Source organism: Myotis daubentonii, chromosome 5 (genome assembly GCF_963259705.1).
Source record: "Myotis daubentonii chromosome 5, mMyoDau2.1, whole genome shotgun sequence".
In the NCBI taxonomy this organism is placed as follows: domain Eukaryota; kingdom Metazoa; phylum Chordata; class Mammalia; order Chiroptera; family Vespertilionidae; genus Myotis; species Myotis daubentonii.
This window is the reverse complement of record NC_081844.1, coordinates 95627870-95647337: the sequence shown is the minus strand read 5'-3', so window position 1 is coordinate 95647337 and position 19468 is coordinate 95627870. Positions and strand designations below refer to the sequence as shown.

The 19468-nt window shown below is 45.5% G+C and overlaps 1 protein-coding gene across 4 annotated transcripts in view; it reads right to left on the bottom strand.

The window, feature by feature from the left end:
• Nucleotides 1-1871: 1871 nt before the first annotated feature.
• CYFIP2 (cytoplasmic FMR1 interacting protein 2) overlaps nucleotides 1872-19468 on the bottom strand; it is a 105964-nt gene continuing 88367 nt past the window's right edge. For all 4 annotated transcript variants that reach the window (XM_059699045.1, XM_059699046.1, XM_059699044.1 and 1 more), the window contains 5 exons: nucleotides 14509-14581; nucleotides 13948-14042; nucleotides 8410-8648; nucleotides 6899-7046; nucleotides 1872-4722 (listed from right to left, as the gene is read on the bottom strand). In XM_059699045.1, coding sequence (XP_059555028.1) covers nucleotides 4555-4722; nucleotides 6899-7046; nucleotides 8410-8648; nucleotides 13948-14042; nucleotides 14509-14581 — 723 coding nt within the window. In that variant the 3' untranslated portion in view covers nucleotides 1872-4554. The remainder of the gene's footprint in view (nucleotides 4723-6898; nucleotides 7047-8409; nucleotides 8649-13947; nucleotides 14043-14508; nucleotides 14582-19468) is intronic.

The following is a 19468-nucleotide window of genomic DNA, read 5'->3' as shown; positions in this document are numbered from 1 at the left end:
AAAGTGTTTAGCCCCAACCAGGGGTTCGCTGATTTCCCCTTTTCCTGTTGGTCTGAAACTCCAGAAGGCAGAAATCCCTGGGTTTCATTCTGACTAATGAGGGTGGAGCTTAGGGGCCACATATTTTTAGCTCCGATAGCATCTCACGGCATATTTTCCCAGGGAAACCCTGCGCCTTCCCCATTCTGCCGGAAGTTCTGGGCCAGCCAGACGGTGCAGCATCTGGGGATGGCTGGGAACAGGCTGAGAAGGGGGCGCAGACGGAGGAAATCAGAGTAAATCAAACCAGATGGGGAAGGGGAGACTGGCTTTGGGGGCGGGTTAATCTCCTCCTCACCCAAATGCGTCTTTGTTTCTTTCCCACCTCGGGCTTTACTCTAGGGGAACTGACGCAGGATCACAGCCAGCCCCCTCCCACCGTCTGCAGGATCTGGGGCAAAAGTACCACATACCACATGTCTCTAAATAATCAAAAGTTCTAAATCACGCTGTTACACTGTTGTAAAATACGCTCTGTCTTCCTGATGACAAAATATACATTTATAACACAAAATAAAGTCTATGTGATGTCAAGGGTTTTGTATGACTGCAAGTTGGCCAAAATACCAAAGATGACTGCATTTAATTATCACTGCATATTTCTGGGTGTTCTGTTGTTGAGCCAGCCACGTTTGAATGGATAAAATAAAGACATCTGTAATTCATAAATTAGTATGTATTTATTCTATAAATTTAATTTTTCTTGCTTTTGGTTTAGCAACATTATTCTGTTCTTATAGTCAAGATTCCCTTTACCCCAGTTTTATTGAGATATAATTGAAAAATAAAAATTGTATGTATTTAAGGTGTTCTATGTAATGTTTCGATTACTAGTACATTTTGAAATGATCACTACCACCAAGTTAATTAACTCATCCATCACCCCACATTTACCTTTTTTCTTTTTTTGGTGTAGGAGAACACTTACGATCTCCTTGGTGGAGGGGTGGGGGGAGGGAGGTTGGGTAAAAGAGCAACCAAAGGACTTGTATGCATGCATATAAGCATAACCAATGGACACAGTAGGGGGGGGGGTGAGGGCAGGTGCTGGGGGTGGGAGCAGCAGGGGAGAGGTTAATGGGGGAAAATGAGACATATGTAATACTTCAACAATGAAGAATTTTTAAAAAATCTCCTTGGCTTACAGGTGTCTGTCTTCTCTCCCTGTCTTCACCTAGTAACTGTGTGGAAATGAACACAGTGCAGCCTGTCAAAGTGGGCTATGACACAAAGTGACTGTGCTGGGGTCACAGGAATGATGAATGGGACTTAGCACAGTGCCCACACTTATCAGGCCTCATTCATATTAATTCCCATTCTTCCTCTTAAACTAGGGGTCTAGGGGGCCAGCTACACTCAGTGAGACTATGCGTTCCCTAAGGGCAGGACATATCTCCTATATCTTGTCCTGTACAAGTCAACTTGTAAAGAGGTAATTTCCTCAGTGAAAAAGCAAAGCAAGCCATTAGTTTAGGGCACGCTGACCTGCTGGCTCTATCTTCTCCCACTCCATTCAGGTTTTGTTTTTTTTTTTAAATATATTTTTATTGATTTCAGAGAGGGAGGGAGAGGGAGAGATAAGAAACATCAATGAGGAGAGAGAATCATCAGTTGGATGCCTCCTGCATGCCCCCTAACGGGGATCCAGGCTGTAACCCAGGCATGTGCCCTGACTGGGAATCGAACCGTTGACTTCCTGGTTCATAGGTCGATGCTCAACCACTGAGCGACACCGGCCGGGCTGGGTTATTTTCTTAGTCATCAGTTTTAATGTGGCCTTCCAAAGGCGACGAGGACTGGAAAATGACCCGGAATCATGACCAAGATGCTAGTTTCACCAGTTTTGAAGCAATTTTAATGAAGATGGAAATGTTTATCAACTCAACACAGGTACTCCAAGATACAAAGCAATATATCATCTTCAGCTGCATAGCAAATATGATTTAAGAATTTAACATTATTATTTGATCACAAGGGTAGATAGAAGTCACCATAAATAAATGTAAATTCATTGTACAAAAATCCCCAACATCTCTTAATACAAATATGGTACATTTGACAGTTTCTGAAACAGATGTGTGTTTTTAATTTTTTAAAACCTATGTTTTGTTTTTTATTACTTGATTCTTAACACACACACACACACACACACACACACACCACAGAAGGGGGGTGGGTATAACATCAAGGCGTAAAGAATTTTAAACCTCTTCAATGCTCATAAATAAATGCTGCTGGCAAGCTGGGGAAATGAGAGGTCTCTCCCGAAGGTGAAGACCTCATTTTACTGGGATAGAATCTCCTGAGGATAATGGGTCAAATTCAGATTTATGAATGCAAGGCCAGGAGGGTGGGTGGTTGAAATTGCAATCTTATCAAATGGATTATCCAAATCTCCACAAAAGCAACAGTCAAGGATCTGGAAAGACCTTTAGGACTTAAGAACTGGTCATCTGACTGCAACAGTGACTGTTCCCAGACAGGACTGAAGTTTCAGAAGGCTCTGAAACTTAAGAGATTTGATGCAGGTTTTGAAGGCATGTTCTGTGTCTTTCAACCATGGGGTATAATCTTTCCCTCTTGCATTTGGGACACATCTATGGTCATCAAGAGGAAAAATTGAAATATCGGAAAAGGAAGTTGCACCTCCAGACAAGATCTGCCAGCTTCCACTTTGAACCACTCTCCTTCCCTACAAATATTTACTTTCATGGCTCAGAGGAAGCTCCATGGAAAGGCTAGCAGGGGAGAGCACTTCTACAGCAGTGGTCCTCGGACTTCCATGTGCAACAGAACTCAGATCTCTCCATCTTACTCCCAGGGATGCAAAATTAGTGGGTTTGAGGTGGAGCCCAGGAATCATCATTAAATGTGGTAATCTCAGGAGGCCGTGGTAGGAGGCCTTTGGACCACACTTGGTGAGCCCCAGCTCCCTCCTCCCTGGTGAGTATCGGTGTATCACACAAGCCTCTTGCTCTGGACTCGTGCTTGCTCTTCCCATGGGGTTAAAACGGGCCACCTGATTAATGTTAACCATTTCCATCCGTCCACCCTGAGGGAGGGGATCATTATTGTTCTATTTTTTTCTCTTTTCTTCTCCTCCTGGGTCGGGGTGGAGGTGGGAGATATCAATACTTCACTTTATATTTTCTTACAAGCCCAGGAGCACAGGCCCCCTTTGGAGATGGTGCGCTCTGTAATGAGACATTCACTTCCAAAGGCTTCCATCTTCCCACTCCCCCCATGCCTGGAGGGAGATCTGCTAGGGATTTTGGATCAGTCTGGGAAATCTGAAGTAGTTATGCCCCTGTGGGATACCCCCATCCCTCAAAACCTAAGTTAAGGAACATTAAGAAAGGTGAGAGCAAAAGATAAAATGTCTCAAGAATCCATTTCTAGGACAATGAAGTCCTGATTCACTAAAACAACTCCTTTTTGTGGGTGTATCTTGGTAGTAAAAGCTCATTGACAAATTTTATTTGAATTCCTCACCTCCTTGACCCCCAATATGTTTCTGGCTCCTATTAAAATAACCCCTTAATATTTTCTTGATGACAATCTGTGCAAAGAAGTGACCCCTAATTTGCTCGCTGACTTGTTCCATGCTGCAGTCCCAGTGTCCATCGCCCTGTGCGGCTTAGGGATCGTTAAGTATTTCCTTAACGAAGAAAGGAACCATCTCACCGTCAAGCTGATGAAATGTTCCAATAGCTTTCTGTCTCGGGCTATGGAATCATAAATGCCTCTTCCACACACTGGGCCGGACCACCTTCCTACCTACTTCCGCTCAGTGGGATACAGCTGGGAACGCATGTCTGGGTTCTAGGAAAGACTCGAGAGGAGAGTTAGGATGTGGCTTGGAGTCCACGGAAGGTCAGAGCCAACACCACCTACCATGGTGCTGACACCTTGTCCTCTTTCTCCAGGGCTCTCAGCGCCTGGCCCAGAGTACTCTGGCGGCAGAATCCCTGGTGTCCAGAGCAGGAGGAGGTGCCACCTGGAAAAACTGGGGGAGGGAGCCAGAGGACGTGAAGAAGCCAGTAGAGGAGGCATGACCATCCGGTTAGGCTGATTTCTAGGGCCATGGCCACACTCTTTTCTCCATTTCAGAGACTTCAGCTTTGAGGCCACACGTGGGCACCGGGTAGGAGGTCACCATCTGGGAGGAAGTCTTGGGAAGCAACCACAGATGTGGAGTGGGGCTGTGAGATGGAGAAAGGGTGAAACTAAGGCTCTTAACACAGCTGAGGAAAGAAAGGAGAAAACAAAAGCACATATGCCCTGGTTTTTTGTTTTTTGTTGTTTTCATTTATGCTAGGGCAAAACCACCATGGAGATGTCAGGGGAGAGCATGCACAGGCCGCTTGGGAGTGTAGATGTGTTTGGGGACGTTCCTATTGGCTTCCAGGTCCATCGCACACGCTGTCCAGTCGGACCCCATTGCAGGGCTGGCCATGGCTTTCTCTCTCCTGCTGCGTGGTCTCCTCCAGGTTGAGGGTTTGCAGGACCTTCCGCCTAGCAGGTGGTAGCCAGGGACTGGTGGATGGGTGGCTGGAAGCAGCGCACGTGCTCCACGGTGGAACTGTCTGTCTCCACGGACTTCATGTACTTGTTCAGGATGGCAAAAACCTCATTGTTCAAGATCTGGTACTTCCTGATCCTGTCTGCCATTTTTTTCAGCGGCTGCAAAGGACACGGCCATTCAGGTTAGGGGTGGGAGGAGGAGATAGAGAAATAAAGGGTGAGCAAGAGAAAAATTCAGCGAGGTTGGGGTCTAGGGTCCTGATGCCTCAATGATCCCATCACTCTCTTGCTTAAAGGTTTCTATGGGTTCCCAGAGCTTGGTAATCAAATGTTAACTTGGCCATAAAACACCTTGTGAGTTTCAAAGCTTACTACAAAGCAGAGTGGCACTGGCATGAAGGTAGACATAGAGATCAATGGAATGGGTAGCCCAGAAATAAATTCTTCCATCTATGGTCAAATGATTTCTGACAAGGGTGTTAAGATCATTCAATGGAGAATGGGTAGTCTTTTCAACAAATGGTGCTGGGAAAACTGGATATCCACATGCAAAAGAATGAAATTAGATCCTTGCCTTATACCATATACAAATAATTAGCTCAAAATGGATCGAAGGCCTACATAAGAGCTAAAACTCAAAAACTCTTAGAAGATAAGGTAGAGAAAAAAATTCGTGACATTGAATTTGGCAATGATTTCTTAAATGTGACACCAAAAGCACAGGTAATAAAAGAAAAGAATAAATTGGACTACATTAAAAAGCTTGTCTGAATCAAAGGACATTACCAGCTGTGTGAGAAGGCAATCCATGGAATGGGAGAAAATACTTGTAAATCACATACCTGATAGAGGATTACTATCCAGAATGTATAAAGAACTCTTACAGCTCAATAACAACAACAACAAAACGAGTAAAAACAAAAGACTAGAATGGACTCTCGGAAGAAGATAAACAAATAGCCAATATGCTCACATCACTAATCATTAAGAAAATGAGAGTCAAATCACAATGGGATGCCTCTTCACACTCATTAGGATGGCTATTACCAAAAAGTCCAGACAATAACAAATGCTGGGGAGGATGCGAAGAAATTGGAACCCTTGTGCCTTACTGGGAATGTAAAAGGGTGCAGATCTATGGAGAACAGCATGGTGGTTCTTTAAAAATTCAAAATAGAAGTCCCATATGACCCAGCAATTCCACCTTTGGTATATACCCCAAATAAATGAGAGCAGGAACCTGAACAGTTATTTGTACACTCATGATCACAATAGCATTTTCTACAACAGCCAAAAGGTGGAAGCAATTCAAATGTTTACCAACAGATGAACTGATAAACAAAATGTGGTGTGTTCAGCCTTAAAAAGGAAGGAAATTCTGAAACGTGCTACAACCTGCTGAACCTTAAATACATAACGCTAAGCGAGGATCCCACCATATGCATTCCCTGCAGTAGTTACATTCACAGAAGCGGAAAGTGGAAGGGTGGTTGCCAGCGGCTGGGCGGTGGGGGTGGGAGGGGAGGAGCGGGGGCAGCAGGAGATGAAGAGTTAGTGTTTCGTGGGCAGAGTTTCAGGGAGATGAATACGTTCTGGGGATAGTGGTGATGGCTGCACAACAATGTGAGCGTACTGAGTGTACTTAATACACGAAATGTAAAAATAGTGAAACTCTCCACCTAACATGGTTCAAACGGTAAATTTTATGTTCTATATATTCTCCCATAATGAAAAACCAAAACAAAAACCAACCCTTTGAGGTGGCCCCTGCCTCTCTCCCTTCAGCTGGTCCTGAATACCCACCCTTGCCAGTCACACATCCTCATGTCTGTGTCTTTGTTGTAGCTATCCCTCTGTTTGGAACATTCTGGACCCCATTTTCTGCCTGGCTATTTGCTGCCGATCATCCTGAACTTGGTCTGAGCATCACCTCCCTGGCAAGTCTCCTCTGCCTGCCCCCTCCCTCCTCAGCCTGGTGTAGACAGCCCTCCTGGAGGCTCCCCCAACAGCACTGCATACCCGATGCCTGCACAACTCCCATGTTCAGTGAAAGTCTGTGCAGACGAGGAACTGGCATCGGCTGAGCCTGGCTGGCACAGGGAAGGTGTATTTCAGGTCTGGAGCCCAGCCCGGCCCTGCCCTGCAGGGTGACCTGATTCATCCCAGCGGGTTATGAGCAAATGATTCATGGCTTCCTATGAGGAGATCCCCTCCACTGAGTGTCTCTGTACTCCCTGCTGTGTGGGGAGTTGGCTCCATAATCAGCTCACCCTCCTTTTTAGAGAAAAGCCTGCTTGTCAGGCCTGGCCCCATCTCCCGGGCCCCAGCTGCTTACCACATTCTTAATGATTTCATCCTTCCCGTCCTGCCTCTGCACTTTCAGCAGGTGGTAGCAGAAGTCGAACAGGTCGAAGCGACGCTGCTGGCCCAGCAGGACGATGATGGAGCAGCCGGCCCAGTTCAAGCCATCACCAAAACATTGCCTGGAAGCAGGAGAGGAAGCAGCTGGAGTTGAGAGGCAGGGAGGGGTGGGAAGGGGCCTCGTCTTAGACCAGGAGCACTGCTAGTGAGCAGCTGGTCTCTGGGACAATACCTTAATCTGTGAAATGGGTACAAGAGAAGCTATAGATTCACTTGTTCCAGGGACTGTGGTTATATTATAAGCCCTTCTAACCACAAAGAGGTGTCAGTCTGTTGTCCCACTAATAGAAGAAAAATTGCCTTTGAAGAAGACAAATTTGCAAGGAAAAAACCAACCAGCCCATGAGATTTATATGGCTGCTATTTCCAACAAGTCAAAGAAGAGTCTGTTTGGGCCCCATAAAGGAGCCCGGGGGCACCTGTGAGGGGAAGAGCCCTTTCAGACAGAGACCAACTGGCCAGCGCAGGACAGGAGGGCAGGGACGGGGCACGGGGGCCCATGAGCAGATGCTGCCAGTGTGTGGGGTGGGGGCTGCAAGTCCTCTTGAGTCTGATACAGCTCCGCCTGCACGCTCCAAGTCTCAACAGCAACTTGGGCAATCTGGGAGGCCGAGGGGTCATCTCTCTGCTCTTTCTTGTCCTCAGCCACAACCCAACCTGGGCAGGTTTCCCCCTCCCGCCCATTCAATCAGCCCAGCTTCCAGTCTCAGAAAGACAAGGCCCTCATACAAGGTCCGCAGTCCCTAATGTGCACGCTCACATGCACACGCTCATCTCTGCCTCCGGCCACGTGTTGCCTTTCCTGGAATGTGCCCTTCTCCCCCCTAAGATATAAATCCCAGTGATGTCCAAGGCTCAGTTCTAGTCCATCAGTTAAATTTTATTTTATTATTTTTTAAAAAATATGTTTTATTGATTTTTTACAGAGAGGAAGGCACAGGGATAGAGAGTTAGAAACATCGACGAGAGAGAAACATCGATCAGCTGCCTCCTGCATACTCCCCACTGGGTATGTGCCCGAAACCAAGGTACATGCCCTTGACAGGAATCGAACCCGGGACCCTTGAGTCCACAGGCCGATGATCTATCCACTGAGCCAAACTGGTCAGGGCCATCAGGTAATTTTAATAACCTACTTCTCTCCCTTTTCACATCTGTCATCTTCCTGCCCTTGCTGTCTCATTCAATGTGCCTTATGTCTCTCCATAGACCCCCTAACCCCCACAAGGCTGGGAACTAATTTTGCTCAGCACTGGTGTAGGTCCAGCACCTCACACAGCGACCGGCACATAGTATGTGCTCAATAAATAGTCATTGGACAGCCCTGCCCCTGCCCACCACGTTTCTGGCTGGGCTCTGGCAGCTGATGCCTCTTGGGGGGACCAGCTAATTGGAGGCGACCCGCCTTCCCTAGGGGGTACTCACTCGGCTGTGAACTCGTTGGTCCCCACGGGGATGCAGTAGACGAACTGCATGGCACTCCATAGCCGGTGGAACTCCACACACTCGTCCACGTGCATGACACCGTTGGTGGGCGGCGGGCCCCGCCAGATGGGGTCCTGCAAGTAGCTCCGGATGCGGGTCAGGATGACCTCGAACATGGACAGGCCGCAGCACAGCCGCTCCTTGGTCAGGAGGTCACCCTCCCGAGCGATGGCAATTTGCTGGGGACAGAAGCGTATATATAAACCTCCTATCTACATCTCAGAGACTCCCAAATGCTGGAGCTGGTTGTACCTGCAATTCATTCACCAGAACTGACGTCTTACCCATAGCAGGGCATTAACTTTGTAAACCTGAGTGCAGCGGCAGGTAAGTCTGGTAGTAAGTAAAGTCCAGGAGCCATGGATAGAGGAACAGTTTTAAAGAATTTTGATACACCCATGTAATGAGTGAAATGCTAGGTAGACACTGAAAAGACTGAGACGATCCTACTAATGGTATGATTGCTACTACGGTGCTATTGACTTCTCACTCATACTCACTGAGTGTGTAACATAGCAGGCCCTGTTCTAAGCACTTGATAAGTATTGACTTCTTTTATTCCTTACACCAACCCTGTGCAGTATGTGCCATTATTATTCCCATTTTACAGATGAAGAAACTGAGGTTCGGGGAGGCAGCCGGTGAGTGATACAGTGAGGCTCTGAATCCTGGTAGGTCTGTGGGTTAAATTGTTAAGCGAATAGAGCAAGTTGTAGGAAAGGACATATACTATAATCCTATTAAAAGACATCAATAACACACAAGCCCACAGACACACACACAACTCTGTGTCGGGTGTGTGGAAAATATTTTAGAAGGTTAGAAGGATTAACATCAGTTGTGAGAACAGATGGGCTTGACGAAGTGGGTGAAAGTTTCCCTTTTTACTTTAAATACTTCTGTATAGTTGGATGTGTTACAATGAGCGTATGTTACTCTTAAAATTTGCCACTGAATTCCCAGAATTAATTCCTCTAGCTAGAAGTCCTCTGACCACTGTAAATGATCTGTATTAATAACGTAAACTGGCTCTCCCCTGGCGTCTGCTTATTGAATCTCTGGCCCTCGGCTGGCTAGACCAGCACATCAAGACGCATTACTGTCTTGAGTGCCGAGTAAAAATAGCGGTACAGGTCTCAAAAGCCATGTGCAAAGTACGAGAGATGTTAACATCTAAGGTCAAAGTATGGTCTCCAAATCTAGGGACAAAGCTAACGAGGGTGGCTTCTAAGACCAAAAGATCCACAGGGTACCTATGGGATGGGCTCCCCAGGCGGTGGTCTCCCCAGAGAGTTCATTTTACAGGGAGCCTGGTGGGGAGGGGTCTGCCTGATTTCTTGATGCAAGCTCTCACCCTGGAGCCCCCAGGAAGAGGACAACCCCTCAATTAATCTGTGGAGGGAAATAAATCAGGAAACACCACTGTGGGAGCCTGTTAGGATATTGTGGGCCAGGAGTGCAGTTGTCATGACAACAACATGCTGAAATTAGTCTCCAAATAAACCGTGAATTGGGGAAGAAGAGTTTCACAACATTTGTTCCAAACAGGAAGGAGAGGGAACCCTGATTCAAGGGGACTTGTCTTGATTCTGTGGACAGAGAAGGTAGCTACTGAGCAGGGAAGGGAGCACTCAAGTTGCCACGGTGAACTAGGAATCGCTCTTACAGAATCCTGGGCCTGGGGCTTGATTCGTTCTCACAGGCAACTCTCTGCCAGGCTGGCATTTGGTTCTTCCCTTCAGAAAGGGAGTGCCCAGGACAGTGAAGATGTTCATAAACAAATAAAGGATCTTGAGTCAGGAATATTCTCCTCCATAAGTTCATACAGAGTTCCGAGTGACTAATTAATCTCTTGTGCATGTAGTTAGTGTGAATCAATCCTCAAGGCTTGACAATTGTGGGGGGATTAAAAAATTAGCAAGGGGGTTTATAAGTCTGCAGAAAGACTATGAATTCTGGTGACCACCCCATCCCCACCTACTTACAGTCAACCATAGGGGCCTTGATCGAAATGGTTAGGGGCTTTATTCCTTTTCTTAAGTGTTTAGCCTTACAGTTTTCCTGTGAACTATAAATACATGGATGGTCACTGGGTAACATTTAGAAAAAAACATTAAAACGTAAGAAAATAAAAATTTCCCATAGACCTCATTACCCAGAGATGAGGTTTCTTAAAATACCGATGCATCATTTGTTTGTGTTCATGTATGTGTGTATAGACATCTATATTTTAACAAAATTTGGGTCATCTTATCTGTATTGCTTTTTTTTCTCTCTAAAAAAACCATTTCCTTCCATATTTTCACATGAATTTTTAATGGCTACCAAACTGGCCACTGACACACCATCATTTATTTAGTCCTCTCCTCTTGTGGGTTATTTTAAATTGTTTACAAATCTTCACCATCACAGACAATCCCTACACAACCAGCCTTACACAGAACACTTGCTGAGGTTACCTCTAGTTATTGCCTTAGGATAAAACCCTAGAAAGAGAACTGCTCCATCAAAGAGTATACTGTATAGTTTAAAGGCGTTTGCCACATGGGGACAGGCCCCTGCATGCCTGTCTGTGTGAAGCCTGTTCCTGACCCTGCCTGGTGCTCCGCTGTTCAGAGAAGCCGTCCACCAGCCTGAGAGATGAACAGAGGTCGTTCCCTGTGATTTTCAATTACTTTTCCCTGACTCCTGGGAAGGCTGGACACTTTCTCGGATGATTGTCGGCATTTATATTTTTTATGTTGTCAGTTTTCTTTCATGTGCTTTCTTCGTTTGGTATGCTGTCATTTTTTTCTCTCTGAAAAAGTATATTATAGACTATTTGCTGTAAATACCCCCAATTTGTGCTTGGTGATATATGATCATAAATATATGAGCATAAATATATATATGAGCATATATATATAGTTTAACATAAATTTGATCCATTTCTATTCCACTCGAGGGAGGGGGTTCTCTCATTTCCTGCCATTCTTTTCTGAGTTAACAAGGGACTAGATGAAGCACCTGTGAAACCACATGGAAATGCATTTCCACACGGAGCACTCTGATTACAGCTAGTGACCTTTGGAGGAGACGATATTCTCCTTTTAAAAAAAAAATATTTCTTACTGATTTCAGAGAGGAAGGGAGAGGGAGAGAGAAAGAGAAACATCAATGATGATAATCATTGATCAGCTGCCTACTGCATGCTCCCCACTGGGGACCAAGGCTGCAACCAGGCACATGCCCTGATCGGGAATCGAACCGCCACTTCCTGGTTCATAGGTTGATGCTCAACCACTGAGTCAAGCTGGCAGGACTGATGCTCTTCTTAAAAAAATAATTCCTTGTGTTTTTAGAAGCCTTTTACTTATTTGTTCATCATAATGACCATGCAAGGCAAAACAAAACAGCTACTAGCCCATTTAATGGGAAAACCAAGACTGAGATATTAAATGCCTAGTGTTATGCTATGTGACAATGCAGGGGTGAAGCTGGGACCAGGACCCCTGTCTTCTGACCCTCTGCCAGAGTGTTCCTTCCAGGATAGCACTGGGCAACAAGTCAGGTCACCTCAATGTGTCCCAGAAACCAATGCAAGTGATGCAATCATGTTAAAACTCCTGACTTTGAATATGTAGCAGAACTGCCGTCACCAACCTAGATACGGGTGGGGCAAAGGAGGTGTATAGTTGTGAGGAAGCGAAACACAGAGTTTATTCTTGTATTATTACTTATTCGTTATTGTATAATTTTCCATATGAACAACTATGAACCTCTTTTTGCCTCAACCGGTATTACATGAGCCCCCCAAACCCCAGTCAGCTCAGAAGTTAATATTCAGTTAACTCTTCTTGGGTCCACAGGATGAGCACAGTTTTGGACTCTTTCTTGAGGGCCGGCAGATTTGTTAAACTGGCATTTCCTCTCCTGCAGACTGTCTAGGCTTTTGTTTATAAAATACTCTGTGTTTGACAAATTGCGATTTATATCGGTCCCCAGGAAATGGTGTTGGCCAGAGCAGGGCAGGAGTCCAGCGCTCTGAGTGGAAACGCATGCCACAGCCCGGTGCGAGGGCCGGATTCTTGTAGGATGACACCAGCTGAGGGGCAGGCACACTGCTATGTTGCCGGCCTGGGGGATTTCTCCCTAAAAAGGAAATCGTTAGAGGTCTTCTCTGTTCAGCCCCCGAAGGCCGGGAAAGAAAGTGTGCGCCCTGCACAGTGTCTGAACTCCCTGAGGGGTGACTCAAAGAGCCTGCCCACGGAACGGTTAGTCACGTTTTCCGGAGGAGGTGGGTGGCATGCAGAGGGTCTGGCGCATCAGGGTGGCACCGGGGCGGATCGGCTCTGCAATTTGCCCCAAATGCTTGCTGTGCTTTTCAAGAGAAGAGAGACCCCAGAGTGTGAGCCTTCAGATACACACAGGACAGAGGACCACAGGAATGCAAGCCCAAGAGGGAGCTGAATCCTAAACCTCTGACAGTGAGCTTTGGCGACCAAAACGCACCATCTTGGCTTGGCTCCCTCTGGTGCCCTGTCTCTCTTCTTCCTGAATTCTGCCCTGGTCCAGCACATGGTTTTCTTGTCTCTCTTTCTCCCCATTTTCCTTCTGTCCTGACCCCCTGCACAGTCTGTGAGTTCTCTGAAGGTAGAGGTTCCTGTCTTACTCGTCTTCACATTCAAAGCCACTGGTAGGACTGGTTTGTAAAAATTAGTTGCCGAATTCATGCCCATTCACCTTTGATAACACTCGAGCACCTCAGGGGAGGCTGGTCTTTGATCCCCCCATCTCTGTCTCTCATCTTCTTCAGGGCTTGCCACCATTTTGACCTAGCTGTGTATCATTTTCTAGGAAAAGTTTTATTTATATGGTGTGTGTTTTTTTTGTGTGTGTGGGTTTAAAAATGTACAAATGACATCAAACTGTATGAGCTGTGGTGTAACAACTTGCTTTATTCATCCAGCCATGTGCTTATGATCTAGCCACACGGATGCACCCGGATCGAATTTTCCTTTTCATGATTACATAATGAGTGCTCTGCGTTTAGATGATGCCACCTCCTTTTGTTTAGTCAACCCTGCACTGACTGACATTTAGGCTGCTTTTAGCTTTTGCTTTAATGAACAACACGGCAGTAAACACCTGGTTTCTGCAAGGGTTTCCCTGGCAAAGATGAGCAGAGGTGGGCTGCTGGCTCACAGGGTGTGTGGCGTTTTAATTCTGAGAGATAACATAGCAGAACTCTCGAAACCGAACAGGGCATCATGGGTACTTGTCTGACTTCCTTCTTTCTTGGCAGCATAGAGGACACAGGGGGTGGGAGGAAGAACTCAGGCTTGAGAGCCAGCAAATCTCACTCCAGACCTGCCCTGCCACTAACAGGCTTTGTGGTTAGACAATCTCTCCCTCTCTCTGGGCCCCAGTTTCCCTGTAAAAAGAGGGGGCTGGACCAAATGCTCTCCCTCTACAGCTCCCTTCGGTGAAGGATCGTACCTGAGGGGTCCCCAGCCGCTCTATCAGAGGGACCAGGTGAAGCGGGGCGTACTTGGCTTCCAGGCGTTTCATCCGGACTTCCAGGCGCTCCCCCTCTGTCAAAGGAGCAGTAGGCAGAGAGTGAGATTCAGGCCACAACAGGGGGACCTGGGGAAGGGACACTCCCAGAGGATGCGGTGACCTATTTGCATTCTAAAACTTGAATGGAGCCTGTAGAACTGTTCTCCTTGTTTTTGATGAGTGTGATCAGGACTCACTATAAGGAAAAAGATTCTATTCTCTCTGTCCAGCAATGGAATCATCTACCTCGTGGGATGATGAGAGTTCCCCATCACTCGAAGGATTCAAACGCAGGCCAGACAGCAAGAGGCTAGGGATGTTCCAGAAGGACGAAGAAACAGGCCTGGGGCACCATCCAAGTCTACCATTCTGTTACCATTTCATAGCTGCCCAAAGCTTTAACCTTCTCCCTTTCTGACTGCAGATCTGGTTTACTGGGACTAAGTAAGCATAAAGTTCAAAACCAAGTTGGCTACTGAATGGCTGTTAGTGGTTTCTTACCTTTGATGTAGACTCGCGGCAAGATATTTTGGAAGGGCGCAGCATGGAGCAAATCACAGACTTCCTCCTGAGACTGCAAACAGAGATGGAGGGAAATTTTTAAAAAATCACTTTAAACCAGGAAGAATTTTCATTCCTAAAAATTTGAGCACTGGAGTCAGCCAGACCTGAGTTCAAATCCTGCCACTTTACTTGCTAGCTGTGGGATATTAGTCTCTCTGAGACTATTTATCTGCAAAATGAAGATGTGAATAGTACCCATTTTAAGGGGCTGCTGTGAGGATTAATTGAGAGAATGCATAACTTCATAGCAAAGTCCCTGGCACACAATGAGTGTGCAACACATTTTCATTATAATCTTATAAGGAGTTTGCTGAAGAATTCGAATGAGTGACAGAGGGATCAAGCAGAGATAATGGGCCCCAGACTGTGTTTGTCTCATTGGTTGTGAGGCCTGTGGGTTCAAAGCAGCTAGCTGGGCCAACCCTCCAACTCACTAACCAGGATGACGCTGACCTCATGATAAGTTGGGAAGGGATTACCCTTTTGTATTTTCTGGGGGAGAGGGTGTTGAATCAGTATTACGTCTTCCCTAAGTGTTTGTTAGAGTTCACAAGTGAAACCATCTGCATCTGAAGTTTTCTTTGCTGAAAGCTTTAAAAAAACAACAACAAAAAACAACAACGAGGTATGGCCCTGCTGGTTGGCTCAGTGGTTGAGCATTGACCTATGAACCAGGAGGTCATGGTTTGATTCCAAGTTAGGGCATATACCCTGGTTGCGGCCTCGATCTCCAGTAGAGGGTGTGCAGGCGGCAGCCAATCAATGATTCTCTCTCATCACTGATGTTTCTTTCTCTCTCTCCCTCTCCCTCCTTCTCTGAATAAAAAAATATTTTTAAAAAACTAGGTATAACATTTCTTTAGTAATAGGACCATTCAGGTTATCGATATTTCTGAGTGAGTTTGGGGGTTTATGTGTCTCAAGGACTTGCTCCTTTTATCTAAGTTTAATTTGTGGACATAGAGTTGCTTGCAGTAGACCTTTGATGTCTGTGGGATCTATAGTAATCTCCCTATTTCATTCCTGGTATTGGTAATTTGTGTCTTTTCTTTTTTCTCTCGGTCAGTCTGGCTAGAGGTTTATCAATTTCATTGATTCCCCCTCCCCCCCACCCCCCCGCAAAGAACCAGCTTTTAGTTTCATTCATATTTCTCTATAGTTTTTGCTTTTAATGTTACTGATTCCTGTTCTTGTCTTTATTATGTTCTTTCTTCTGCTTGCTTTGGGTTTAATTTGCTTTTCTTTCTCTAGTTCCTTATGATAGAGGCCTAGATACTGATTTAATAACTTCTTCTTTTTTTAAAAAAAATATATTTTTATTGATTTTTTACAGAGAGGAAGGGAGAGGGATAGAGAGTTGGAAACATCGATGAGAGAGAAACACCAACCAGCCGCCACCTGCACACCTCCCACTGGGGATGTGCCCGCAACCAAGGCACATGCCCTTGACCGGAATCGAACCTGGGACCCTTCAGTCCGCAGGCCGACGCTCTATCCACTGAGCCAAACCAGTTTTGGCAATAACTTCTTTTTTAAGATAACATTCAGGCTACTCTTCTATGCCTCCAGTAATCAATAGCTCAGAACTTCTGGAGGCAGCCCAATTCATTTTTGAGCCTAGGACATAATAGTTTCTCAATTATTTATTAAGTGAATGAATATTTCCCACTTATGTTTGTTAGATGAGTATGTAAATGAGCATATTTATCTATATGACAATCCTCCAAATACAAGAATACTATTACATCCATTCATCTTACAAATACATATTGAGCACTAGGCACTGTTCTAGGTTTTGCAGATATGATGTTGAACAAGTTAGACCAGATCTTTGCACTCACGTGGCATTTACAGTCTAGTTCATAGAGACAGATAAACAAAGGTAAATAAATCAGGAAATTTCACATAGTGATAAGACACAACAGGGTAATAAGCTAGAGTGACTGGGGAAGGGACTACTTGAGAGAAGGTGGTTAGGTAAAAATCTTTTTTTGAGGCAAACACATTTAAATAAAGAATGGAATGAAGTGAGGGAGCAAGCTATGCAGGTATGAGGTAAGAGCATTCCAGTGCAAAGGGCCTGGGGCAGAAAGTCAACTGGAGTAAAGTGATGCAGGAATCATAGTCCAGTCTGAAGCCCTGATGGTAGGGAGGGACCAGTTCATGTGTGGCCTCATAGGCATGGTATGAAGCCTGGATCTTATTTGAAGGGCAACGAGGAACTGCTGAAGTATCCAAGCAGATACCCCACTGCCAAGTTTTTTATCTTTCTTGCTTGCTTCCAAAATTGTAGCTGCTCCTAGAAATGCCTTGTTACTAGAAAAGTTGCCCGTTGTATGAACTATCCACTTTCTGTTTTGTTAATGTGGGTGAAATTGATCTTGGGAGACATTTAGGAGATGGGAAAGAGGCAATGCTGCTGACTTATCCATTTTACTTTATGAGCTTCCACTTCAGATTTCTCTGGGGGAGACAAGAGTGTCCATTTACCCCTCTCCTCCCCACCACCACGCTGAGTTTGCAAACTTCAGGACTCCAAAGGGTCCTGGGAAGGATGCTTCATGCTGGCGTGCCTCCTGTGTGCTCTCCACCTGGCAATGCCATTTGTTACTGAAGGTGAGGAAAGACACAGGATGTGGTGTCCTGGTAAAGGTGGGAAAACATTCGCCAAGGAGCTCCCAGAGGAGGCGTTACGTGGCCATTTGCATAGTGAGGTGGCTGCATACTCTGCAACACCTCCTTGGGAGGTATTTGTTCGGCATTTGTTTGCTGAGGCCATAGCGATGATAAAAATGTCTAGTTCAGCCCTAGGTGGTTTGGCTCAGTGGATAGAGCGTCAGCCTGAGGAATGAAGGGTCCCAGGTTTGATTCCAGTCAGGGGCACATGCCCGGGTTGTGGGCTCGATCCCCAGCTGGGGGCGTACAAGGGGCAGCCAACGATGATTCTCATCATTGATGCTTCTTTCTCTCTCTCCCTCTCCCTTCCTCTCTGAAATCAATAATATCTATCTATCTATCTATCTATCTATCTATCTATCTATCTATCTATCTAATGTCTAGTTCAGTGTGGAGCACACACAGGCCTGCGTCAGGGATCCAAACAAACTTCCACTGTGGGTGCCAATGCTAACGGCTGACCTCTCTCTTGCCCAATCTCAGTCTGAAAGGATCCACACTTGGCCTTCAACTCTGCCCAGGAACCCACCCAGCCACTGGCCTGTGAAGTCCACTGAGAGTGTGTAGAATCAATATTACTGCTGCACTAGAGGTATAATGTAAATATATTATCACTGGTTACAAGAGAAAACAACAGAAATTATAAGTAGTATAATGAAATATTGAGAGGAAGAGTGAGAAGAGATGTAAATGAGCTAAAATCTCATCTTTCCAAATAGGGAGTCTGTAAGTATTGTCTAAAGTGGCTAAGTAAGAAACAGGGGTCATCCTCATATTATTAGGCATCATGGAGATAACTAGAAGAACTTGAATCAGGAATGATGAGAACAGGTTGCCTGGCGAGTGGGATGCAGGTGGGGAGAGGTGCAGTCGAGCCAAGAAGGATGCTTTGCATCATGAGCTCATCTATATTTTTTAATTTGTTTTCAGGTGCAATTAAGAACAATTTAAATAAAAAAAAGAGAACAATTTAAATGAAACAAAGTGAAGAAGTTGGATTAAACGGTGTCTCAGGGTCCTTCCCTAGAACAGAGATTATGTTATGTAACAACATAATCACCTGTTCTCCAGGGAATGAGAGGAAATGAGTATTTACTGAGCACCGCGTGCCAGGTGCTTTGTACCCACTATCTGCCCTACACCCCAGAACATCCTGGGAGGCATCCCATCCTATGGGCGAGGACATGGAGGCTCTCAGGAAGGTGATACAGAAGCAGTGGGGTGGGCACTGAGACCCAGGGCCCCCTCACTTCCACACCCACTGCTTTTCTACAGCAGCCCAAGCAGCCCAAGCCTTGGGACACTTGGAATATGCCCCCCCCATTTTACATAATATGATGAAAAAAATAAAATTATAAAAAACAGAAACAGGAGAAAATTACTTAAAATCTCACCACCTGAGAAACTTTTTAGCCTCACTCATATCTGATTAGGATTACATCCTTTGTTGCTTTATTTGCTGGGTTTCTGGTCATAGCTATTAACATTCTTTAAACTTGAACATACTGTAATATGTATATGCAGCTTGAAGAATGAAATGAATCTTGAGCCATCTTCCAGAAAAAAGAAACAGGAAGTTACTGATACCTGTGTTCTCCACCCTCCAATGGGAGCCTCTATCCTGAATTTGTGTAAGTAGTTTCTTTGCAGGCAGCAAATTTTGGAAGATCTGCTGGTGTGATTCCAAGGTAAGGTAAAGGCCACTCGTGTGGTCAAATTTCTACCCATAAATTTATACCTATAAATTCCTCCCAAACCAACATTCTCCCCTCACTCTTACCACTCCACAAAGACTTATTCAAATTTCACCTTCTGAGAGTCTTCCAAGCCCCTTCAGTCTACTGTTTTCTTTTTAAAAACTGATCAGCCCAGCTAGTATGGCTCAGTGGTTGAGCGTCCACCTATGAACCAGGAGGTCAGGGTTTGATTCCTGGTCAGGGCACATGCTCAGGTTGTGGGCTCGATACCCTTGCCTTCTCCTTTGGTTCTTGATGCCTTTTTGGTCTTCTTCTCTGTGATGGTCTTTAGACTTAGAGATACCATTTCTTTAATTGGGAGGCACTGTATATTTATCTATACTAATAATAGAGGAATATGCAAATTGTCTGGGACGCTGGCACAGTAATAGTAACAACCAAATAGCATGCTGCGTGGGGCGACCAGGCCGGCAGGGGGATTAGTGAGGGATGACCAAACTACTGAACAGCAGGCTGCGTGAAGA